Raw genomic sequence first — 24,249 nt, forward strand, 5'->3', positions numbered from 1 at the left:
TATTATAATTAATCTACTCTAAAAGAAAGTTAGAATAAAATCTCTAGCTATATACCTAAGAGCTAAGCAATTACGTATCTACAATTAAGTAATTATAACTACTCTCTAACTTTAACATTACTATATATAGTAGAGAGATTAGAAGTATCTCTATTAGAATAGGTACTTAATATAGTTAATTATATTATATATATATCTATAGTTATTATTCTTATCTAAATACTATTTAGGTCTAGCTTTTCTCTAGCGCACTAACTCTTAAGCCTAATAGCTATTTAGCTTATTATTATATTACTAGTTTTACTACTATAATAGTAGTTTAAAAAAAAAGTTTTATAAGTTCTAAAAATATTAGTAGTAATAAAAGTACTATAATAGTTAAGCTTCTAATAGTTTAAAAAAAAGTTATACTAGTAAGAAAAAACTTTATTAATTTTATTAATAAGTTAGTTATATAATATAGTTCTACTAGTATTATTAAAGTTATAGTATAAACTTTTATACTAAGTAAAAAGAAACTAAATAGCTATAAAGTTAGTTATAGTAATATTATTAAGCTTAGTTAGAGTATAGTCTACTAAGATATCTTTAGAAGTTTTATTATTAAGCTAAATAGTACTATATATAAAATAAAAGTTAAAAGTATTCTTTTTATTAAGTTTACGCTAAATTTATAGCTTAATAAAAGTATAAAAGAGAGTAATAGTAAAGTATATAGCTTTATTATACTTTTTCTACTTCTAAAAAGTATAGTTATAAATAGTAAGCTTATTTATAGTATTAGTTAAGATAGAAACTAGTATAGTAGTATATAAGTTAATATTAGACTTAGAGCGTATAATCTAAGAAGTAATATAAAAAAAAAGATTAGACTTCTTAAAGTTATTAATAGTACTATTATAGTACGCTATATATTTATAAGTAAAGTAAATATTAATAAAAGCTTTAGTCTACTTATAATAGTTATTAAAGCTAGTAAGCTTTTTAAAATTCTTACTTAAAGTAGTAGTAATACTATTAATAGTAAATATTATAGTAAATAAGTAAGTATAAAATATAGAGAGAGAAAAGAAAAGAAAGTTTAAATTTATAGTAGTTAGTACGCTAAAAAGTTTAATAACTTAGTTATATAATAGTAATACTAAAAAAATTCTTATTACGTAACTATAATATAGAGTAAAGTAGTAGCTAAATTATATATAGTAGCGTAGAAGCTTATAACTTATAAAATAAGAAGAGATATAATTATTCTATAGAAGAGAGAAGAAGCCTTATATATATATAAATAATACTAGAGCAACGCTAGTGCTAGCGTAGGTAAATTACGTAATAGAATCCTAACTAACACCTTGTACAGGCTTAAAGTTTAAGAACATTAATATTAGGCCGAAAAATAGTAGTACGGCGAAGATACTGTGTTCTAATATAAACAGCGACAGTGGTTTAGCATGCACCGGTACCTGCCCGGCAGGCTAGAAACAGCAGCTAAGCGGCAATGCTTGAACTTAAGTGCTTAGTTTTATGTGCAGGCCGCATGCGCCTAGGCACTAACACCTCCGTACAAAGCGTCCAGTTTCTGCTCATACAAATCCAGCAAAGCCTTTTTCTGCACTGTTCCCTTCGCCGTCTTTGGGAACGGCTCTTTCACAGCCAGTATCATTTCCTTTTCCACGCGCGCATAAACCGGCGAGCTCTTGTTCACTTCCTCCACCGTATCCCAGATCTCATGCACATCCTTCCCATCTTCCAGCCTAACAATCAACGAGGCTTTAGGCCTTCTCGTCCCTACCATCGCTACCTCCGCAACTGAAGCATGACTTGCAATCCTCTGTTCTGCCGCCGTAGGGAAGAACTTCTCGTTCGTCAGAAAAACGAGAAGATCATCAGCCCGGCCGTAGTGTTTCCATCGCTCCGAATCTTCGGGATGCTTTGTAAACAAATCGCCAAGTCGTCTTTCTTTTGCGTCTGGGAAGATGGAGAAGATGGGTTGTACATAGCCGCCGTGCTCGTTCCCGTCGTTGCGGTGTATGACAGCTTCATATAGAGTGACACCGTCCGTGGAAGCAGAAACAGGGTCGAAGCGGATATTGAGAGCGGGGTGAAGTGTCGTATACTCCCAGTACGCAGATTGCAATGAATTTGCATCTTTGCGACGGATGCTAGGCCAGACGCCGAGCTCGGTCGATGCCATGACATTCAACACGGACACCTGCGCTGCGACGAACTCACTCGCATGACTACTCACACTGCCGCCACCCCAGCCGATTTGTTGCGTTCTCTGGCTGAGTCTCTGTAGGACTTCTGGGCTCTTGCTTAGATAATCGACACAGGGTGGCACGAGTGTCAGGCAATCGACACCGACGCCTCCATCCCTTGCGGCGATGATGTCCAAAGCGGCTAGTGCGCTGTCCACACCCGCAGCTGGTGTCATCCATGTCGGCGGGTAAATTGGTGTTACACCAAGCTGCAGTGGAAAGAGGATCATACCGATCATACCGCTGGCGTGGAAAGGCGGGAAGAGAAACATTGCGCGCATGCCTCGCCCGTTCGCTGATCCGTAGAGAAGCTCTTGCTCTAGTTCGTAACCTGGTGGTGCGGTGAGATACATGGTTTGGGCTACACTGTTAGTCCACTCGTGTGTCCAAAGGATGGGTTTGGGAAAGCCCGTTGTGCCGGATGTATCTGCGTTTGGTTAGAGGTAGCATGGTCAGGCGGGAGCGAGCGTACGTACGGAGACAAACAAAAGGTTCGCGGGAATTTTGTTGATAGGTCTTGTTGTACGGATACGGCTCCGCTTTTGAGGTGAGCAGTTGCTCTACACTGGGTATCTGGAGTGTCTTCATATCCTTCATTGACAGAACGTCTTTGACAACTGGTATCGGCATCTCCGACTTTAGCATAGCCTTTGCGTCCACACTCTCAATCAATTTGACCAGTGCTTCAGCTCCGTATCTTGGCGATGGAAAGAGCATCTATCTTCGTCCTTAACCATTTGAACCACTATCAAGGCGCTCGAGTCGGAGGACGACTTACCTTGTACCCCGCAATCACACTTCCCAGACATAATACCGCATATCGTATGTCGTTCGGTCCCATGTACACCAAAGTTCGTGTTCCATCCTTTTCCTCTTCGTGAAGCTTCCCGATGCTCTCTTCGAGCCACCACGCGAAAGCAGAAACAGCATTTGCTACTCCAGCAAACGTGATCTTACGATATCCATCCTCGATCTTGTGCGGGTTCACCGGAAACTCTGCGTACGTCGCGGAAGGATATTGAGCCGCGAGTTTGAACAGTGTGTTTGGAAGAAGTTCATTAGTGGCCTGTGGCCAGGGAGTGGCGCGTGTTGTATCCATGATGTGTCGTGATAGGTACTAGCAAGGGGAGAGATCAGGTGCTTGTAGGTGCTTGTGATCGAGCTGTTCAGTTGTTAGATTATAAGCTGCGGAGTATCCCAACTCCCCTCCTTAGCCCGCCTTTTATCTTACATCGGTGTATCCCATCATCGTGCGCCCGAGACTAGTCGAGATACGAGATCCTGACCGGTTGCCACATGTACTTTATACCGCATTGAAGCTTTCCTAGCGTATGTGATGCAACTGCGGCTTTACAGTTTGGGTTAGAAGCCAAATTAGTGTAGTCGAGGCAGCCAGCGATCACAGGCTGCAAGCTGCCGAGGTTGCTACAAAGTAGTGTGGAGCTTAGCAGGCCAACGTTGGGCCCACGTAAGCGAGGCCCGTCTTCGAGATCGACCATCCGAGCTAGACGCTTGAGCGCTGCAAGTCCAACTGAACATCAGTGTTGGAAAAGGAGCGCCCTGAAATTTTGGGCGTCAGCGCTTTCGCGGAATTGGTGTGCCGAGGGTCTTGATACAACGCGTACCATTCCTTTTCCACAGCAAGTGTCCCATCAGGAATGTGGCATCAGGAATGTGGGTCCCAAGAATGTGGTTCCAAAAATGTAGTTTCGGGAATGTGTCGTCAAGATGCCAGAAGAGAAATGGAGGAATACATGTAGCTGTGGGTATCGAACTACGACTGCTTCAACAACGCTCAATACTCGCTGATGGTGAGTGTACAGGCACAAAAGACGACATCTCCAACAACAAACGCCAGCCGATGCAAATATGATAATCGTCCGCGCACATTGATTGTGGGGTCGACCTCAAGCTGAAGATAAGTGCGCCCAGCGCGCATCCGAATCTACCTCACCCTCCTCACTACAATACTGTCAGCGCACATCCTCCACGCTCTTAGACTCTCGTTATTTCTACCCTCCACGTACCTGCCATAATATAAAGCGGACCAATGAAGTCTCGCAAACCTACCAATCATAGACCCACCCAGAATTTGCAGTCATGAACTCTTCACATGCCTCCTTGAGGGCAATGTTTGGTCTCAGCTCGTTGATGGTAAGAGTCTCTCTCGTCAGCGGGTCCGTTGGACTGCGTTTGAGGTGCTCAATCAGCGTAGCGCGCTCGTACGATCTTCCATTCTTAGTTACGACCGGGTCGTGCATAATCTCAAACGTTATGCCATCGACGAGGTAATCCGGGACCTCACGTTTCTGCTGATGCTCCGGGTCAGAAATCGCGAATGCGGTTCTGAGGTCGTCGCGCTTCTTCTCGAACTCTGTCTTTCGCTCTGCTTTCTCTTCCTGCCCGTCTGAGCGGCTGGTTTCCGCGGCCTCCATACGTGCTTCTATCTCATCCATGTCCTTCTTGAACTCTGTTTCCAGCATCATTTCAAGGTCGGAGAGCAGATCGCCACGCCGCCGTATCCTTTCTCGCTCGCGGATGTCCCATTTGGCTTTCTTGCATTTCAAAACGAGAGCGGATATTGTGGCTGCGTTAGAGGTTTGTTGCGCGGAGGTGGTGCATAGTTCGTAGGCCATGAGGGCTGAAGATAGGGCTTCGTTGGGATGATTAATCGCGAGTTGAGCTTGCGCTATACTATCATCAGCCTGGGATTTGACATGCAGAGCTCGCGCAGTGGTGGTAAGGCGACTGTCACGATTGACGCCCCTCTGTAGGGAATGAGAGCATACCCAAGTAAAAGAATGCCTTCATGTTGTCCTTCAAGAGCTCAATACTCCGTATACAATCATCTATGACTCCTTCCCATTTCTCCAACTTTAGCCTCGCATTTGCGCGGTTCGTGAACAACAGAGGGTTGGCGGAGTTCTTCTGAATCGCCTGCGAGTACAGCCCCTCGGCTCCTTCGTAGTCGCCATTCTTAAAGCACTTGTTGCCCGAGTTCTTCAGCTGCTCGGCGGCATATTCGTTGCCTGGCGGAGGCATAACGGGGTAAGTGAGCGAGCGACGGAGGGGCTGAGGCTGAAGGTTAATCGACGGGAGTGAGGGCGGAGTTAAGCTTCAATGATTGGTAGGGCCGCGGGGGTGGGGCGCTTTTTGTTGCGCCTCGCGATGGAACCTTCGAGACGATGGATACGATGCTGAGGTGAGCAGTCCGGAGTCTTCGGATGCGATCTATGCTGTACCTGCAGAACTCATCTCGGCAGTCATCGTAGAGGCAGCAAGCATCGAGCACGGTAGCATGATGCAGGCGCGTTGTAGGCGCCACGTTTGAGTCGCGTGCACAGCCACGCTGCGATCATGCAATCGAGACCCTGGAACAGTTGTCGCGTGCTGTGGTCAGTAACAAGACAGTTGGAGCCAGGCAAACGCAACCACAGAATTGTAGTGCTATTCGTACATAATCAACATGCATCAGAGTATCATAGTGAACCTCTTCTGTAAGAATATGTCCTGAGTACACAGGCCAGAACAAATCAGGTCGCTAGTCCACCTAGTGGGGCACCGCTTCGGTTTCTCCTGTCGAGTTCACGAAACCCACTCCTTGAGTCTTCCCTCCAGCCTCGCCCTTGGAATCTCTCCTGTCCTCTTTGTATAGATTGGGGTAGCTTCTCTGCCGCCGAACCTCACCCCCCTCGTCCGAATCGTTGATCCTGTGCCGACTGGGCGGCGCACTTCTCTTCCTGAATCTCTTTACATCATCTTCGCTCTCGGCACATGCATCGTCGGCTTCCAAGATGGGGCTCCTAGTCCTTCCCCTGCTGCCACTCCTGTTGCGTGCTCGTCCTCTGAATGTATGATCAGGCTCGGCATCACTACGCCGCCTGGTCTTCTTCTGGTCGGATGTGGGCGGAGAGACGGAAGACGTCGGAGACGAGGGGCGGTGATGTTTGCGGTGATGCTCTCGGTATCGTGACCCGCTGTTGCGATCGTGGCCGCGAGATGGTGAGGATGCACGACGTGGAGAATGCTGTGACGACTGCCTACGTCGCTTGAGCCGGCCACGCTCTTCTGCGTCTGCTTCTGGTTCGATGATGGTTGGGATTTCTGTCGCGGTTGTCTGTACGATGACCGAAGTAGCCGGTGGGTCCGGCATTGTGTTTGCAGACATTGAAGATGTTGCCTGGGTGAGGTTTGGCCAAGTTCAGCTCAGCTGTAAAGTGTGAAAGAAATGCCAGATGCTAGTAGGTCTAGGCATATCAGACCCGCAAAGTAAGAGGGGTGCATTAGTTCACGCCTGATGCAGACGGGCCGTTTGGATGAATGATGGCCTGGGCCGCATGTGAGCAGTCGTCCCAAGCGTCAGATGTGAAGCGTAGGGTAGGTGCGACGTCATACGCCCAAGCGCCATCACGCGCTAGCCTAGGGCAGGCACGATGCTTTGTGAGTTCCGTCGTCGTCGCTTATACGACGAACACCACAAGAAGCACACATAGGTTGCAGGCGCATACTCATCTGATGCCAACTGTATGATCGCTTTGTTGCAACCATCTCAAATGTTCACATCGGTGGAGAAATGGTCTCCATGCACCTTGCAATAGTCCATCAGTCTGTCCACAGTCAACAGCGCTCATTCAACACCATATCTAGGTTACCAATAGCTGACCAACTGAGGTTATCCGACCACCATAGTCACAAATTTGGAGCAATGAAAATATACGGGTTCATGGCTCGGTAGTCCGCACCTCGAAAGCAAAGATCACCATTCAAATAGACACTCGACTTGAGAAAACAGGAACACTGTATAATAAAGGCTAGTATTGCCACGTATAAATCCCACGCTATGCGGGATATGAAACCCTTTTTGTTAAGATCGAAAGCACAACCTGGGTGGAAGATAAAAGAACACACCCATAAACACCTGCCCAGCGCCCAACGCTTCTAAAATGCGAATGCACAACTCCACTGCTTTTCCGTCTACGCATCATGCTGCTGCTGCAATCCATGATGTTCCTTCTCCTCGCTCTCACTCTCCCTCGCAACAGCAAAGCTCTTGCGGACCGCCATATCCGCCTTTGTCTTTGTCATGAGCGCATCGCGGATATCCTGCTTGCTCCTTCCGGCCCAGGACTCGAAGTTCTTCTGGCTGAGCGGCCAGATGGGCATGTTGCCTGGGCGGCGCATGAATTCGGCGGCGGCGGGAGGTGGTTGCGCAGTGATGGTGTCGATGTCCATCTCCAATTCTTCGCAGTAGGCTTCAAGGGGAAGATCGTTGACGTCGTGACCGAAGGGGTTCTCGATTTCGCGACCGATGGCTGAGAGACCGATGCTAGAGGCTGTTAGTGTTGATTACGGATGGCTGATTGGCTGCGACTTACATGATGTAGGCGGCGAAGATGCAACCGGGGATGGTGATCCAGCGGAGGTCATCCCACAGTTGGAAAGGCAACATCATGACGTAGACCCAAGTGATTTGCGAGATGGCGATGGAGTAGGCGATAGGCAAAGGAGTCTGGAGAACACGATCCATACCAGTGAGGGCCTCGTTGAGCTGAACAACACCGGTAATGGCTTGGTTCTGGTAGAGACCGACCTTGAGTGTTTCGTTGTCGATGATGCTGTGGACGTAGCAGGAGAGATGGTTCAGGATTTCGAGAGACAGGTTACCGAGAGGCTTCTTGGAGCGCTTGATCCTCTTGCGGGGGTTCGACTCGGCGAATGTGACGCCGAGGTATTCACCGACAGCCTTGATCTTCTTCTTGTCTCCTGGCTTGGGGATATCGAGCTCAGCAGCGCGGGCGAAAGTGTCCAGGTACTCAATGCGATCGCGGAGATCGGGGTAGTCGATACCAGGCTCAAAACGGAGCCTGTGCTTGACAGAGCAGGCAAAGGCGTTCAGAAGGTTGAGCGCAGAGAGCTTGTTGAGAAGATCCTCCTTTCCGAGGTCGCCTTCGCGTTCGGAAGTGTGGTACCAAATTGTCCTTGCCAAGTTTTGGCTGACAAAGATCAACTGACTCCAGTACTTTCGGCCCTCGGTGTAACGTTCGTATGCGGTGCTTGTTCGGAAAGAAATGGCAAGACCAACGACGAAACCGAGAACGGTCAAAAGAAGAGTGCTGACTTTGAGTTCGAAAATGAATTCAGAGACGCATGTGATGAGGGTCGACCAGAGAGTCACTACTGTGAGTGGTAATATCATCTTAGGGAAGACGGAGCCGTGCATTCGCATGAAGTATGGCCATTTGCTGTGCTTGGACATGTCACGAGGACCAATCTATTGCTCGTTAGTAAGATGTAAAGCTGTGATTCTTGAGAGAAACCTACAAAGTAATCTTCAGCATCTAAGCTGCCGTTGGTTACCCTTCTCGAGGGAACCTGGTACGTAACAGTACGGTGTCGCCATGACCGCGGTGATATGGGTCCCTCAAACTCCTCTGCTGGCTTGTTCGTACCACTCGATGAAGGTGGTGGTATCTCAATATTATCCGGGCGAAGCGTCTTCGTAGTCGAAGCATTAGACGCCGCCATCTTGTCCGTAAGTATCGGAATCAGCGTAGCAACCGTCCAGCAGTTGAATTGGTGTTAAGCAGTAATGCTATTCAAAGGACAGGATATGGTCAATGCGAGTGAGCGAGTGATGTAGATGCAGAGCTGGTGTAGCTTTTGTAAAGACCGAAAGCAAGGAATGCTAAAGAAGATGAGGAAAGAGTGTGACAAAAGCAAGAGGTAGGTGAGGTAATGTGAGTAATGAAGGCAAGCGAAGACAAACCACTCCCGTCAGGAGTAAAGATCTCCCACCCAATGTTTAAATATAAAACACGCGTATCTGCACCTTCGCACAAAAAAATCCTCGCAAACCCATGGCGCCCACGGGGATTCGCTCCCGCACCTTTGGCAGCGCCATCATGGTCTAACATGCGATCCGCGACACACGTTGGCATGCAGGGGCCGTCTGGCACATTGTGCCCCTGAGCCAGATGGGCGACGGTCTGGCCAATCCGAGTGTGGGGTGCAGTGGAGTCTCTTCGTAAAGTTGAGGATGGCGACGAATGACGGCAGGGGCGCAGCTTGAAGCAGCAAGGGGCGACACGCGGAGCCCTGTTTCACGAAACGTATCTCGCCGTGCCAAGCACGCCACTGGGCGTATTGAACGTGGTGTAGTCAGCGATGGTCTGCCTTACTTGGGTACCTATCGTCCGACTGTAGTCGCGCGTGTGCGGGGCGCTATCGATAGCGATCTCCATAGGCTATTGCTGTCGTAAAGGTTCTCGCATGAAGAGGGCATGCTGGTGCGGGCTCTTCGTGTTCGATCGACAAGACCTTTGTGTCAGGAAATGTTCACGTCGAAGCCCGGCTGGCAGGTCTAGACTAGGGCGTGCCGAACCGAGGCTAAGATTACCCCTGACAGCATCGCACCAATGGGCGTGCTCGCGAACGATTCAACGTGAAAAAGCCTCGTCAGCAATTTCTAGAGCATCGGGAACACTGCTCGGGCGTGCAATTTGGCACATTGGCATGCGACGAGGCCATGGCAAGCTAGCCATTACGCCGCACCCGTAGCGACGCGGAACCGCGAGCATAGCTTGCTTTTTGCCTCTTAGAGACCCATGCGCTGATGAACCCGCCCAAAGCATGTGTCAGGTATGTCAGGTACGATGTATGTGCATTTACACAAATCTACAGAACGGGTTTTGCTTCATGGATTGTACTTCTAGACACATCGAAAGCGCACAGAGCCTTCACCCAGTCGCTTCATCTCCGGCCGCTCGTTCTCACCGCTTCGAGTCACTTTGACCAGGAAAGGAAGGAAAGCCCTTGACTATTTCGATGGCTGGCTACCTCCTCGCAATCCGCCTCATTTCCGCCCTCCCTCTTTCCAACTCGATGGCCAATTCTCTTGTCTTGAACGTCTTTCCATCAACGCAGATGCGCACTTTGTTGATCTTCTCTAGCAGTATGCGATAGTATCGTGCCTGGTAATCCACCGTGTTGAAGTCATTTGCAGCCCAGAGTTTGGCCCAGATATTGACCAACTGGTCGCGTATTACGTCTGTCCAATTTTTAGGGAATTCTTGTATCAATGTCGTCGACAGTGATCTTGATCTGTACATGAGAGGTGTACCATGTGGAGTCCCTTGAGGTAGCACGTTGAGGACGACCTCGTCAATAGAAGCGATCTTTCGATTTCTAGAGATGGGGTCCGGGCCGTGCTCGAATATGTGCCTGAGCGCTGCACACACTTCCCAAGCTGTGCGGTTGTAAGGAGCAAGCTCAGCTGTTACATTCGGCTCAGATATTCTGATGTCCACCCACAGCCGCTCGATGGTCGTCGTGTATGCCTTGGATACGGGTACTCTGCTACCCAGGCCTGTAAGGTGACTTCTGATGGGAGCAAGAAGGAATGATGCCCAGCTCGACAAGACATTAGTAAATGACGCGTTCCCGTCGTCTTGCTCCCTCCGAAGATCGTTTCTTTTTGTTGTGACGAGCGGCGCAGAAAGCCATGTAAAATGATATGTGCCGGAAACTTCAAAACAATCCATGCATGCAGCAAGCAGCCCTTTCCGCTTCGTTCTCTGGATAATTTGCATCATCTCCTCATTCACTTGGCGGTTGCACGCCAGGAAGCTAGCACATGTAGGCGGTCTCCTCTGTGATGCGATTAGACAGCCAAGTGAGAAAGGCGATTCAGGCTCCTGTATGCGGCACCATCCGGTGTCTGATCTGGTATCCTCTAACGATGGACGCGGTCGGCATGATAGAAGCAGCTCTGTGTATATAGCATCGCGCAATTCGCGGGGCAAGTCTAAGAGCTGTACCATCATGAACCAAGGCTTGCAGTTACTACCACAAAGTCTCATAGATTATGAAGCTGCTGGAGATGTAGAGAAGGTGATGCGACATTATCTCCAATGAGATGAAGCCTCGCTTTGTCACCCCAGGCCAAAAATTGAACCGAATCCGAAGTCTGGGGTAATACCAGGGTTGTGTGATCGTTTCCTTTCTTCTGGGACGGCGAGTCTGATGGCGTGCCTGAGGCTGTTTCAGAAGTGCAGGTACACCTTGCGATAGCACGAGAGACTATGTCTGAGGCGCGTTTTGGATGAGCGCAAGGAAGTCGTAGGATCAGCAGCTGTAATGCAAGAAATTGATGGGACTTGAATGATTGGATAGACTAATGGTTGTGATGCTCAAGTACCAATTGATAGGATGGCTGGCGTGCGCTGAGCTATAAAGGCACGGGGCTCCGGATCTTCCATAGATACGTGGCGTCATGCTTGGCACAAATCGTCGGATTACCGTCGGACCGTACAGTAGAGTTCGATGTCAGCAACATGCCGACACATCGACTTGTCGACTTGAGTCAGTCGAGTAAGCACACGCCGGGTTAATTCGGAGCCGCACCAAGTCACAGAGATCACAGGCGCACCAATCGATGTACATGTTCATTGAACGACAAAGAGATCTTTTTATTCCGCAAGAACTCCCGCTAGCAACGCATGTGCTATGCTGATCTAATGTAATTGGACGAATATCACGTTAACACTGCCTTGTATTGAGGCAATGACAGAGGTGACTGGGTCAGAGAAAGTTGTGAAGTAAAACCGACATGTGTCTTTCAACATGCGGATCAAAGGTATCACGTTATCCTGCTATGGCATGCAGGACAGCGGTGACTAAAAGAGACGGGTATCTACGACTCTGCTGGAGCCGGGACAGAGTCTGTAGGCTGGGCCGTGGCAGGGGCCTCTGTTGCCAGAGCGCGGAAGCCATCGGTTGTGATGTTTACAGCACCAGCTTGTACAAGCTGTAGACATGTTAGCAACTAAACGGAAGCCATTCTTTAGAGGGACAGGACTTACAGCGCGGCTCAAATCATCAAGAAGATCGTCAGGATCCTCAATGCCAACGCACAATCGGATGATGTCTTCAGGCATGTTCCTTTCCTTTCTGGTCTTTTCGTCAATGCTGGCGTGACTCATGCGGCAAGGCATGCTGATGAGGGAGTTGACGCAGCCAAAGCTGACACTGATGCCCCAGAGCCTTGCGCTCTCTACAATGCGCTCACTAATGTTGACATCGCCAGTTTCGAAGGACAACACAGCGCCAGCGCCGCGTGCCATGCTCCAGTGCAAATCGTACTGTGGGTGCGACTTGAGACCAGGATAGCGGACCTTGAAGCCGTGAGACTCAAGGAATGTGGCAACACGCATGGCATTTGCTTGTTGCTTCTCCATGCGGACACCAAGGGTCTTGATCCCACGCAGCAGCAGCCAGGAATCGAACGGCGAGAGACCACATCCTGAGGCATTGATTGTGAAAAAGAGGCGATCTCCGAGCGCGGAGTCGTTGATGGCAATGACGCCGGCCATGAGATCGTGGTGACCGGACAAGTACTTTGTGCCAGACTCGTAGACGATATCGGAACCGAGATCGAGCGGGTTGAGCAACATGGGCGACATCATCGTATTGTCGACAGCGACCACGGCGGTAGGGTTCGCGGCGTGGGCGATGCTAGCAATGGCGGGAATATCGCAAATCTTTATCAGAGGGTTCGTGGGCGTCTCGAGGAGCACCATGGCCGTCTTGTTGCTCACTACTTCGCGTACTTTCTCTGGGTTTGTGGTGTCGACGTGGTGCACGATGATGCCGCCATGTGTCGAGAGGTACTTGAGCAGTCTGTTTGTTCCGCCGTACAGATCGTCGCCGGTCACGACTTCGTCGCCCGGTCGTAGGAGGCGGGTGATGACGTCGAGTGCGCCCATGCCGGACGAGACGACAAGCGCGCGGTTGGCGTTCATGATCTTGGCAAGGTGTCGCTCGAGGTGTGTTCGCGTAGGGTTGCCGGATCGTGTGTAGTCGTACTCGCCGCCGCCTCCGGTCGCGGATTCCTGCTTGAATGTCGCGGACTGCGCATGTTAGCCTTTTGGCCGCCACCTGCTACCCGAGCGAGATTCGAGTGTCGCATACCTGGTAGATGGGCACAGAACTGGCGTTGTACTGGTCGCTGCTCTCCGTGTAGACCAGCTCCGTCATGAGGGCATACTTGCGGCCATTACGCGGCGAGCTGGGCGCGGGCGATGGCGGGAGGTTGTGGCCGTCGAGGTCGAGCGGGACGGCCGCCTTGCCAGCGGCATTGGCCTTCTTGGAGCTCTCTCCAGCCATTGCGGTTGTTCTGCGTCCGCGGTACCGGCTTGATTGAAGCCGAGTGGCGGGGCTGCACGAGTTCCAGGCGTCGCGTTGAGGCGATGACGAAACCGTTCGATGTAGGGCAAAGCAAGACCAGAAGCGAAGCAGTCTAAATGTCAGAGGGCTTCAGGTTACGGGTGTACGAGTGCAGAGGTCAAGAGTGTCACAACACGGCATCAAAGACATGTGCACGGCTGCCTTAGCCCGCCGTGTGGGGAGTCACCGCTGGAATTGCGCCATCGACAACAAATCGGCAGTTTTCCCTCGCTCCGAACATCGCCCGCACTATCTCGCCTCCGAACTACGGGCGTCGTGGGCCCTTACCCCGGATTCAGACAAAGAACCCACAATAGTACGCCTGTCGAAATTACCTGGATGCTTTTGACTATCTGATTATACGGGTATACCTAATGTGACAAAGCTGGCCTTACAACACAATTACCATCCTCCCCACCAAGCACGCTGTGCGCCAAAACCTGTTCGCCGTACCAAATGCCTGACCGTCCCATAAGAGCTCGAAAACCGCGAGAGCGTTGAATCCAACGATACAAAGAAATCCAGTCCGAAGCAACCGCAAGTGCAAAAAAACTCGATCATCGGGGAGTAATTGCAGGGAACGCCTTCCTTACGTGAAGGTTCATCTTGAACTCGAAGATGCCTTCTTCTGTGCCACAATACAGAGTCCGCCCATCCTGGCTCATGGCGAGTCCCGCCGTTCGTACGCCTAGTCTCGCATCATGTGTCGTTCGGCTTGAGCCTCGGAGACCTAGGCTGAACTCGTAGGATTCAAGAATAGGCTGGCCAGCACGGGTGATGCGAAGACGTTCACGTGCCTGCGTCAGTTGACGGATTCGACGAAGCTCGCTGCGAAGTTCAGGCGCAGTAGCATGGCTGTCGGCTCCAGGCGCATGTGCGTTAGTAGCGCGGGCTGTAGCGCGGTCTTGTTCAGCAGCCAGTGCATCTTGAACAGTGCGCCACGCTTCATCTGTCGAAGCAACTAGCTCGTTGGTCACGCGACGCGCATGTGCCGGCACCGCGTTTGGTGAGCGGGTAAGGACAGAGTCGGTGATATTGGTGAGGGCAGCTGGTGCGTTGACTGTGCCTTCGTTTATGGACACGATGACGGAAGCCCGACGGTGAGGTGTTGTGCGCTCTTGGAGCCAATTGCGTGAGTGAGTCTGCCCAGTCCTTTCTGCCATGAAGCGAGCCATCGCGTCGGCTACCTCTCGAGCTGTAGGCTCCCTGCATCTCATCAGTCTCACATTGCCGCAGTAGTTTATGGGTCACATACGGTACAGTGTTGAGTCGCTCAGAAGTTGTGTAGTTGATACTTCGGGGCGTTACTTCCTGCTCATCCCGAGCCTCTTCAGGCTGCCTATGCCTTGTCCGTAGAGCACTAAGCACTTGCCTTTCGCGCACGGTTAAGCCAAGTGGATCGTTGTCCGACTCTACTACACCCAGCCGTCGATGTAGCCTCTGTCGCTCAGTGTCAGTTTCGAGGTAGTCATTCGCGACATTGGCGGTCGTCGTGTTGCCTTCCCCGTCTAACGCGCGTCGATATCTCCTGATCAGATCCGCTTCTCTGCGAAGCTCATGCATTTCAGGACTGAGGTTGAGGTCAAAATCAGCTATCTCAACTGTCTCGAGACCTTCCTCTTTCGGATCCAACGTGAGGGTTTGCTTAAGCTTGAGGCCAGCTCGCAAGTCGGCAATGCACACCCTGCCTTGGTCTTCGCTCCAGATGAGGAAGTCCCACGGTGCTGGCGAGAAATGCATCGTCCGCACTGCGCCAGGCCCAGTTCGACTGTCCGGCCTAGTAGAACTTATCAACTGTAGGATCGCGTCTTCACCGTATTCGACGAGTTTTAGCAGTTCGATATCAAAGACTGTGATGTAGCCGCATTCTGATCCCACTGCACAGAGACGTCCTGAGGGGGACCAAGCTGTAGTAAAATAGCCGTCTGCATGGGAGTGAGCGGGCCTATAGAGGTTTACTCTGTGTAGCTCCGTCCACACGGGAGGCGTCGACTGCATCAGCCCCTCGCGTATCTTATTGCTAGGCTTCCGCGAGTCTGTACGTTCGAAGAAGAAACCAATGGGGGCGTCACCGACAGCCACGAGCATTTGGCCATCGGGGGAAATGGAAGCATGGTTCATTGCGAACTCCAGGTCGATGACTGCCAGCTCCAGATTCTGTGTAAGAGAGTATATGCGCACCGTCTTGTCGTTGTTGGTGAGGACTGCGACAACATCATCCTGGCCGTTGCCTTCCGCTGGCAGCTTGTGTATGGATATGGAGTTGACGATATCGGTTCCAATCTTCTCGAGGCGTACGCGCGAAGCTGCACCGAGGATGGGCGGGCGAGGCAGGCGATGCTGGAAGTCCAAGGGCAACGAGGCGTCGACGTCGGAGGGATCCGTTGGGGGGAAGCCGGTCACCTTGATGGCGGCGAAGTTGCCGTGTTCTTCTCCCCCCACGCAGACGTAGCCGTAGCCCGAAGCCGTGCAGCGCGCCTCCCAGGGCAGTGTAGTAACGTGGGCCTGTGTTCGTGTAGCCGCATTGAGGCAGTAGACGGCGGCGCCACTCGCATAGTAGACGAGATCTGGTTCGGGGCACGAGATGAAGTGGCGCAATTGATAGTGTCTGCACCCGTCAGCGTCGACCCATGGTATTGCAGTGTCTGGCTGGCGCTCACGCGATGGGGATCTTGGTCGGGTAGTACGCCTTGTGAGCCAAGACAAAGGTCTCGGTGTCTCTGCTCAGGAAGTCATCGACGGCCATAGTTTGCGGTCAGGCAGGAGAAGGCCGCATGTCTCTGCGATGCTGGGTGGAGCCGGTGAGGCTCAGCGGCAGCAGGCACTCTACGTCACAGTTGTCTAAGCGCAGAAGGCTAGAGGGTTTGACAGGAGGGGCTGCAGACAGGTTCGAGGGCGAGATGCAGCGGGTGCGTAGGTTCTATGTGGGCGTGCGTTGGATATGTCGTAGGGCGAGCTGGCAGAGTCGCCGTGTCTCGCGCTGCTCCAGGCGTCACCATGGTCAAGCATCTTCCCCACACGCGAGCGAGATGCGCCAAGCCCTGAGCACCGCGACGCACGGCGAGGGCCATGACACAGAACGCAGAGGCCGTCATCGCGTCATCCACCAGCGTCGCCCACAGGCAAAAAGTGCATTTCGCCTCGTCTTCCGGAGTTAGGTCGCATGCGCAATTGTTCGTAGCAACTCGGAAGCACAGACATTAACAGCGGAACCTCGGGCGGCGATTTTACACCAAAACGAGCTAGAATCTTCTCCGAGAATTTTGTCCATCGTCAAAGCTTCCATCACTACATCATATATACCATCGCCCTCCCACCATCCATCTCTGCACCCAATCTTCTGTCGCTTGCATCCCCTCCCGCAGCGTCTCTCACATCCACAATGCTGTCCTCAAGATTATCACGGACCGTAAGCAATTGCATGCATCCAAATATACTTGACATTCTCTGACCTCATCATAGTTTTTGCCGCGTGCGGCCTCGGCGGCGCGACGCACACCCGCCTTCAGGGCCCCCGCCATGTTCACGCGCGGGTACGCTGAGGGCGGCGAGGAGAAGGTCAAGGGCTCAGTCATTGGTATTGACTTGGGTACCACCAACTCCGCCGTCGCTGTCATGGAGGGCAAGGTTCCTCGCATCATTGAGAACTCCGAGGGTACGTTCATCTGGTTTTTCACCCAAATTGGCCATCCCGCTGACCCAATCCACAGGTGGCCGCACAACCCCATCCGTCGTCGGTTTCACAAAGGAGGGCGAGCGTCTCGTCGGTATCGCCGCTAAGCGCCAGGCTGTCGTCAACCCCGAGAACACTCTTTTCGCTACAAAGCGTCTCATCGGCCGAAAGTTCACCGATGCTGAGGTCCAGCGCGATATCCAGCAGGTCCCATACAAGATCGTCCAGCACACCAACGGTGATGCCTGGCTCGAGGCCCAAGGACAGAAGTACTCGCCTTCCCAGGTTGGAGGTTTCGTCCTTGGAAAGATGAAGGAGACCGCCGAGTCCTACATGGGCAAGAACGTCAAGAACGCCGTCGTCACCGTCCCCGCCTACTTCAACGATTCCCAGCGTCAAGCCACCAAGGACGCCGGTCAAATCGCTGGTCTCAACGTCCTCCGTGTCGTCAACGAACCCACCGCTGCCGCCCTCGCCTACGGTCTTGACAAGGCCACCGACAACGTCGTAGCTGTCTACGACTTGGGTGGTGGCACATTCGATATCTCCATTCTTGAGATCCAGGCTGGTGTCTTCGAGGTCAAGTCTACCAACGGTGACACTCACCTTGGAGGTGAAGACTTCGACATCACTCTCGTCCGCCACCTCGTTGACCAGTTCAAGAGGGAGCAGGGTATCGACCTGAACAGCGACCGCATGGCCATCCAGCGTATCCGTGAGGCCGCTGAGAAGGCCAAGATCGAGCTGTCTTCCTCCTCGCAGACCGACATCAACCTGCCCTTCATCACTGCCGACGCTTCCGGTCCCAAGCACATCAACACCAAGCTCACCCGCTCCCAGCTTGAGAAGATGATGGACCCTCTCATCACCCGCACCGTCGAGCCCGTCCGCAAGGCCCTCAAGGACGCCAACTTGAAGGCTACCGACATCTCCGAGGTTATCCTCGTTGGTGGTATGACCCGTATGCCCAAGGTTACCGAGTCTGTCAAGAGCATCTTCGGCCGTGACCCCGCTAAGTCGGTCAACCCCGACGAGGCTGTTGCCATTGGTGCTGCTATCCAGGGTGCTGTTCTTGCTGGTGAGGTCACTGACCTCCTCCTGCTCGATGTTACTCCTCTCTCCCTCGGTATCGAGACCCTCGGTGGTGTCTTTACCCGTTTGATCAACCGTAACACCACTATCCCCACCAAGAAGTCCCAGGTCTTCTCCACCGCTGCTGACTTCCAGAGCGCTGTCGAGATCAAGGTCTACCAGGGTGAGCGTGAGCTTGTCCGCGACAACAAGCTCCTCGGCAACTTCCAGCTCGTTGGCATTCCCCCGGCCCACCGTGGTGTACCCCAAATTGAGGTCACCTTCGATATCGACGCTGACTCCATTGTCCACGTTCACGCCAAGGACAAGTCCACCAACAAGGACCAGTCCATCACCATCGCTTCCGGATCTGGTCTCTCAGACGCTGAGATCGAGAACATGGTCAAGGACTCTGAGCAGTACGCTGAGCAAGACAAGGAGCGCAAGAACTCCATCGAGGCTGCCAACCGCGCTGACAGTGTTGTAAACGACACTGAGAAGGCTCTCAAGGAGTTCGAGGACCGCCTCGACAAAGCTGAGGCCGAGAAGATCAAGGAGAAGATCGCTTCCATGCGCGAGTTCATCTCCCAGAGCCAGTCTGGCGAGGGCTCTGCCACCGCCGCTGAGATCAAGGAGAAGACCGACGAACTCCAGAACGCCTCCCTGAGCCTGTTCGACCAGATGCACAAGGCCCGCTCCGAGAGCCAAAACCAGAGCGAGCAGCCTCAGCAGCCTGAGGGTGAGGGCGAGAAGAAGCAGTAAATGCTTTGATCGTTCAGCACTGGTTTTTGTCTTTCTTGTTGATCGCTTCGTTACGTCCAAAAGTAGGCGTCTTGCATCCTGTCATGATTGGTCTGGTTTAGGTCACGTCTAGACGTGTACATGTCCCTGCACATGTTTGAGCATCTCTGTATCATACTTTCCGACGGTTTCTCTTCTCACATTAGCGTTTGTTTTATTACCCTTACGGATCCTTGGTACACGTCGGAATTAACGAAACAGTGATATCCTCTGGTGGTCAGGACACGATGTGGAAGGGACGATATAATGGTGGAGTCATGAATGTACCATAGTCTAGAGATGCGAGATGGTAGCACTCCGCTTACTTCTCCGCTCTACAATCTACGATTTGAAATGTTCATGCTACCGTCCTTATATGTGCGCCAATGTCGTGATCAAGTGTTCACATAGCGAAATTGTACATGCCACAAATCTTGGCCCTAATTCGTATAGGTCTACCAATGTCGGACTGCTTTCGATGATAGCTACATTGCGTGTTTACTTGATCTTCTCCGTGCCCCGCTATCTGAACCTCGGGATAACCTCACAATATCGACCCGCTAAAGTCTTACGTCATAGCCGACCTCACAACCGTTGGCTTCCGGCCTTTGACTATGCGCAAAGTTAACCTCAGATTGAACAGCCTCTTCCTATGACTCCATCTCACATTGCAGTCAAACAAGGTTTCCTCATCGCGCGTGGGACCATCATCACTAGATCAATCGTCACCAAGTCCATACACTGTTCATTGAAGTACTCTCCGCTTTGTACACCCACCGGGATCGGCCCATCTGGTACTCAATACCGACGCCCTTTGAGCATTCGACTCAGCTCGACTAAAACCAAACCCAAGATGACAGACGCAACGAACCACCCCCTCTCCGGTCTCTGGCAACCGACGCAACTCCAGAAACTACACTACGGCGCCGACTCAGTCAAACAGCATCTCCTCTCATGCCTCCCAAAAGAGTCAAGCAAAGCCTTCATCATTACCGGAAACTCACTTGCTAGCAAGACGCCCTTGGTAAAGCAGGTCGAAGAGCTGTTGGGAGACAAGCACGCAGGCACCTTCTCCAAGATCGGCGAACACGCACCTGTCGCCCAACTCGACGAAGCCACCGACCTAGTCAAGAAAGACGAAAGTATCGATACGGTCATCTCCATTGGCGGCGGAAGCCCGATCGACAGCTCCAAAGCCATCAGCTATCGTCTGAACGAGAAGACTGGAAAGTACCTATACCACATCGCGATCCCCACCACGCTCAGCGCAAGTGAATGCACCCTGATGGCTGGCTACACGCAATCCGACGGTGTCAAGACGGGTGTGCGAGCCAAGGAACTCGTTCCTCATTGCGTAATCTACGATGCCAAATTCGCTCTGCATACCCCCGAGCGCCTGTGGATGTCAACAGGTCTCCGTGCCATGGATCATGCTATCGAGCTATTATACCATCCCACCGCCACCGAGATGCCTGCCAGATGGTTAACGCTACAGTCCGCGGCCACCCTCTTCGAAGCCCTGCCAAAGTACAAGCAAAACCCCAAAGACGAAGATGTGATCACGAAGCTTCAACTCGCTGCTTTCGCTTCCCTGGGCTTTTTGGGTTACAACATCAAGGGCGGTCTAGGCCTCTCACACGCTCTGGGGTACGCACTAGGTTCTCCTTATAGTATCCCGCATGGCATTACTTCCTGTCTCACTCTCGGACATGTGGTCAAGCTCAAAGCTCAAGACCCTGCTGCAGCGGAGCAAGTTGCTCGTTTGCTTCCTTTTATCGGCGAATCGGCGTCTGGTGATGCCAAGGCTGATGCGGAGAAGGTAGGTGATAGGGTGCTGAAGTTGGTGAAGGATCTGGAGCTGGATAGCGATTTGAGAAATTATAAGGTGGGCAAGGATCAGATTCCGGTGATCACTGAGAGAGCGACTGGTGGGCAGAAGGAAGGTCAGGTTTATGATGCTGTTGAGGGACTGGTTAAGGGGTTGTTTGTTTGATTTTGCATTTACTTCGCCTTCTCTACCCTTCTACCCCCCTAAGCCTTAGGCGTTCCTCTAGAAATTAAAAGCACGAGAAAAGCCTTTCATCTTCACATAAAGTAAACTAAGCTTTAGCGGCACGAACCGCATTGATCTTTCCAATCAAGAACTCGCCAGCCTCCTCCGCGTCATCGCCATAGCTGAGATGAGGAAGTAGAACAGCCCCTGCGAGGTTACCGTCACAAACCGTGTCGCGAACGAGCCCACCGCAAAAGATTTGGAGTTTGTCGCGGGGAAAGTTGGGGATTTGCTGGTTGTCACGGCGGTTCTGGGTGTCGCCAAAGGTAACGACACCAGCTATCTGGTTCTTGACACTGGCGGAGAGATCCTCGATAGCACGGTGGTTGACTGCTGCGCCTTGACTGTGGTTATGGTTAGTCTTTGCATGATTTAAAGAAGAGGGCGAAACATACGAGTAGCCACCGCAGACGATGATAGCCGAAGGGCATTGACTGTTGATGTCTTCGAGAATGCCGCGCATCTCGCGCTCAGAGACGAGATCGGTGCCACCGGGCAGATAGTTGGTGGAAAGCAGCGCTGCATAGTCGACGCCCTCAATAGCCAGGTCGTCGCCGTATTCGCGGCGCAGCTCATCGCCAAGTGGCTGACCGATGATAGAGCCCTATCCTCTCATGTTAAACCAAGACACAAACATTCATTCCTCGAATAACTTACCATGTTGCCCGCTTCAGTGGATCCTCGAGCCCAAACAAAGATGACGTCCCTACATCCGCCACCGAGCCGGCTGGAGAACTCATTCTCGGTCAAGCTGGTGCGGTCAAAGAAGATTTGGCGTGTCGCAACCACGGCAGACCCCGAGTTGGGGAGCGCGATAGGCGTGGCAGAAGAGGCGATGGCCAAAGCCAGGATGGAGATGATGGTGTTCATCATGATAAAAGTAAGAGCGAAAGATGTGTTTGGTAAAGAGACTACGGCGTAGAAAAGCGAAGGCGAAGGCGAACAGAGAGAGCGAGAGTGAGTGAAAGGCAGAAGGAGCTCGTTGTTGAAGCTTGCCGGATGGTTGTGAGGTGAAGATGCCTCATACTTATACACACGATTTGCCCAACCCTCCTTCTCATTCCACGCTCTCCTCTACGTGAATGATCCCGTCTCACCATCAATATCTTGGTGTATTCCAAGAGCAGTTCGCCGACGTTGGTGCCTGAGCCGAGGCAGCTCTTACTCCTCTCCACCACCCAATTAGCTAGAGCCTGAGGAGACTCTCTTCGAAGGGCCAAGATCATAGTATTATACCAAGACACTGGGGGGAAAAGTAAAGCCTAAGATTAGAAGTTGGTGTGTGAGATAGCAGATAAGATACAGGGCCTGTCCTAAACCTCACTCCTGGTAGTTCTGGACTGACCTTGGAAGACTTTGGAAACACCAATAGCTGCTCGTAGAGCATTCGACGCACCTCGGCAACTTATTGTGTATGATTGCATGACTCTTAGATCGTCTGGGGTGCATCGGCAATTCGACGCGAACGAGATCTTTTCAAGGTTGGATTCATCGAATTGTGTCGCAGGTCCTTGCGTCTGATCGGGCTTGGCTTGCCGTGATTGAAAGCTAGGTTGGGATTGTCGTCGTTTGCACCCGTCCATGCAGAAAGACGTGGGACCACGGGATTAGGCGTCCCGCCACGGCGATGAACTGTTGCTTACTGTAGCCTTTGCGGTTGCAACCACAGCCATATCGATACCTCAGGCATGTACTCACCTCATACTGACGGTCATTGCTTTCGACCTAGACAAAAGACGACTGTATTTAAGATTGATGATCTGTAGCCGTGAGCAACTCGAAAGAACGCAATTGGTGTAACGCGCATGATATTACCACACATTACTGTCAAACGTACACAACTCCCCATGGTACTTCATTCCTGGTCTTCAACTGGCTGCAATCATGCCTCGGTACAAAAATCGAATAGATTAAAGGTTCACAAAGCCAAGAGGATGTTTTGTGCAGATGATCGCAACACCATCGACACCCTTGTCAAACATGTCACAGTTGCCGAGGTCCCATTTCAGCCACCACAGTCATCCAGTCTTTCAACAACACAATGCCACTCAACCTTGTCGTATCTTCCTGTGACGTTTGATAGGGATGGAAGTAGCGCTCGAGATGGGCGAACTTATAAGGCACTATAGTCTCCTTCCAAGATGCGTGCAACAACAAGTTCTACCTGAGCAGATCAAGTTCACTGCCCACGAAGATGCGCTACACTTCTATTATTCCTCTTTTGGCCTTTGCATTCTTTGCCACCTCTTCTGCCCAAGAGGAATGTCCCGAGCTGCCTAATAGCGGTGTGGAAATCGGGGAGCCGGTTCCAATCGTTCCTGGCGATGTCCCCAGAGGATGTTCCGACTACGAGATACTCGTTGGTAAGCTGCAGTTCAATAACCGCAGAGGTCTACCGCAACATTGACCTTGTTTTTAGCTCGTGGAACCAGCGAGCCTAGCTTTCCAACCTACGGCGTCATTGTTGGTGACCCTGTTGTGAGCAACGTTTCAGCGGAACTGTCTGGAGTACAGGGGTATCCGGTCCAGGTACGATATCCAAGTAGTGCTTCGAACATAGCATCGCCAACTGAATTCCTTTCAGTACCCAGCCAGCTCGCAAATCATTTCTGGTGGACGGCAAGGCGTCGATGACATTGTTCAGCGCTTGACCTCGCAGTCTTCCGCCTGCCCCAATCAGACCTTTTCTCTGGTTGGCTACTCGCAAGGCGCAAGCATCATGCACCGAGCTGTAGACAGACTGCCAAATTCTCTATTCCCCAAGATCAAGTCGGTTGTCATGTTTGGCGATCCAAATTTGAGGCTGGGCGTGATTGGAGACAAGTTCCCCAATGGGCTGAAGGCGAAGGTGCTGCAGATTTGTGCAAAGGGCGATCCTGTGAGTCTACCAATCGTGCTGTACAGAGGTGGAAAACAGACAAAGCTGACCACGGAATGTAGGTCTGCGACTCTGGGTCTTGTCAATTCTATCACTTGACCTACATCCGCCCCGAATACATTGAAGGCGCCGTAACGTTCATCGTGAGGGCTTTCAAGGGTATGGCCCTCTAGAGCGGTAGGTACAAGCAAGTATTTGGTCCTCCAGAATATGTAAGATTGAGAAACAGAGTATCGAAGCAGGTGATATACATATGTATATAATCTGAACCGGAGTGGTGACCTGCCAACGCCAACACCAACCTAACGCTGAATCG

General features: G+C 51.4%; 9 protein-coding genes across 9 annotated transcripts; 3 read left to right on the top strand and 6 right to left on the bottom strand.

Annotated features, from left to right (window-relative positions):
• Positions 1-1,540: 1,540 nt before the first annotated feature.
• J4E83_004449 (uncharacterized protein) lies at positions 1,541-2,972 on the bottom strand (the record flags this gene model as incomplete). Its single annotated transcript, XM_049331378.1, has 2 exons — positions 1,541-2,682; positions 2,732-2,972. 2 exons carry the CDS (start codon positions 2,970-2,972, stop codon positions 1,541-1,543), a joined length of 1,383 nt encoding a protein of 460 aa, XP_049189152.1.
• Positions 2,973-4,162: 1,190 nt separating this feature from the next.
• J4E83_004450 (uncharacterized protein) lies at positions 4,163-5,297 on the bottom strand (the record flags this gene model as incomplete). The annotated part of the gene is made up of 3 exons (XM_049331379.1): positions 4,163-4,217; positions 4,326-4,944; positions 5,045-5,297. 3 exons carry the CDS (start codon positions 5,295-5,297, stop codon positions 4,163-4,165), a joined length of 927 nt encoding a protein of 308 aa, XP_049189153.1.
• Positions 5,298-7,229: 1,932 nt separating this feature from the next.
• Positions 7,230-8,780, bottom strand: J4E83_004451 (uncharacterized protein; the record flags this gene model as incomplete). Its single annotated transcript, XM_049331380.1, has 3 exons — positions 7,230-7,581; positions 7,631-8,526; positions 8,577-8,780. The coding sequence occupies 3 exons, from the start codon at positions 8,778-8,780 to the stop codon at positions 7,230-7,232; spliced, it is 1,452 nt and encodes a 483-aa protein (XP_049189154.1).
• A 3,166-nt stretch (positions 8,781-11,946) lies between these two features.
• MET2 (homoserine O- acetyltransferase) lies at positions 11,947-13,418 on the bottom strand (the record flags this gene model as incomplete). Its single annotated transcript, XM_049331381.1, has 3 exons — positions 11,947-12,060; positions 12,116-13,162; positions 13,224-13,418. The coding sequence occupies 3 exons, from the start codon at positions 13,416-13,418 to the stop codon at positions 11,947-11,949; spliced, it is 1,356 nt and encodes a 451-aa protein (XP_049189155.1).
• A 617-nt stretch (positions 13,419-14,035) lies between these two features.
• Positions 14,036-16,224, bottom strand: J4E83_004453 (uncharacterized protein; the record flags this gene model as incomplete). The annotated part of the gene is made up of 3 exons (XM_049331382.1): positions 14,036-14,684; positions 14,734-16,086; positions 16,139-16,224. 3 exons carry the CDS (start codon positions 16,222-16,224, stop codon positions 14,036-14,038), a joined length of 2,088 nt encoding a protein of 695 aa, XP_049189156.1.
• A 636-nt stretch (positions 16,225-16,860) lies between these two features.
• Positions 16,861-18,984, top strand: J4E83_004454 (uncharacterized protein; the record flags this gene model as incomplete). The annotated part of the gene is made up of 3 exons (XM_049331383.1): positions 16,861-16,887; positions 16,941-17,133; positions 17,189-18,984. 3 exons carry the CDS (start codon positions 16,861-16,863, stop codon positions 18,982-18,984), a joined length of 2,016 nt encoding a protein of 671 aa, XP_049189157.1.
• An 871-nt stretch (positions 18,985-19,855) lies between these two features.
• Positions 19,856-20,995, top strand: J4E83_004455 (uncharacterized protein; the record flags this gene model as incomplete). The annotated part of the gene is made up of 1 exon (XM_049331384.1): positions 19,856-20,995. The coding sequence occupies one exon, from the start codon at positions 19,856-19,858 to the stop codon at positions 20,993-20,995; it is 1,140 nt and encodes a 379-aa protein (XP_049189158.1).
• Positions 20,996-21,101: 106 nt separating this feature from the next.
• Positions 21,102-21,715, bottom strand: J4E83_004456 (uncharacterized protein; the record flags this gene model as incomplete). Its single annotated transcript, XM_049331385.1, has 3 exons — positions 21,102-21,399; positions 21,451-21,659; positions 21,713-21,715. The coding sequence occupies 3 exons, from the start codon at positions 21,713-21,715 to the stop codon at positions 21,102-21,104; spliced, it is 510 nt and encodes a 169-aa protein (XP_049189159.1).
• A 1,534-nt stretch (positions 21,716-23,249) lies between these two features.
• On the top strand, positions 23,250-24,106 carry J4E83_004457 (uncharacterized protein; the record flags this gene model as incomplete). Its single annotated transcript, XM_049331386.1, has 3 exons — positions 23,250-23,445; positions 23,647-23,933; positions 23,996-24,106. The coding sequence occupies 3 exons, from the start codon at positions 23,250-23,252 to the stop codon at positions 24,104-24,106; spliced, it is 594 nt and encodes a 197-aa protein (XP_049189160.1).
• Positions 24,107-24,249: the final 143 nt, after the last annotated feature.

The sequence above is a fragment of the Alternaria metachromatica genome, assembly GCF_023757995.1.
Source record: "Alternaria metachromatica strain BMP 0045 chromosome Unknown scaffold_8, whole genome shotgun sequence".
Classification (NCBI taxonomy): Eukaryota; Fungi; Ascomycota; class Dothideomycetes; order Pleosporales; family Pleosporaceae; genus Alternaria; species Alternaria metachromatica.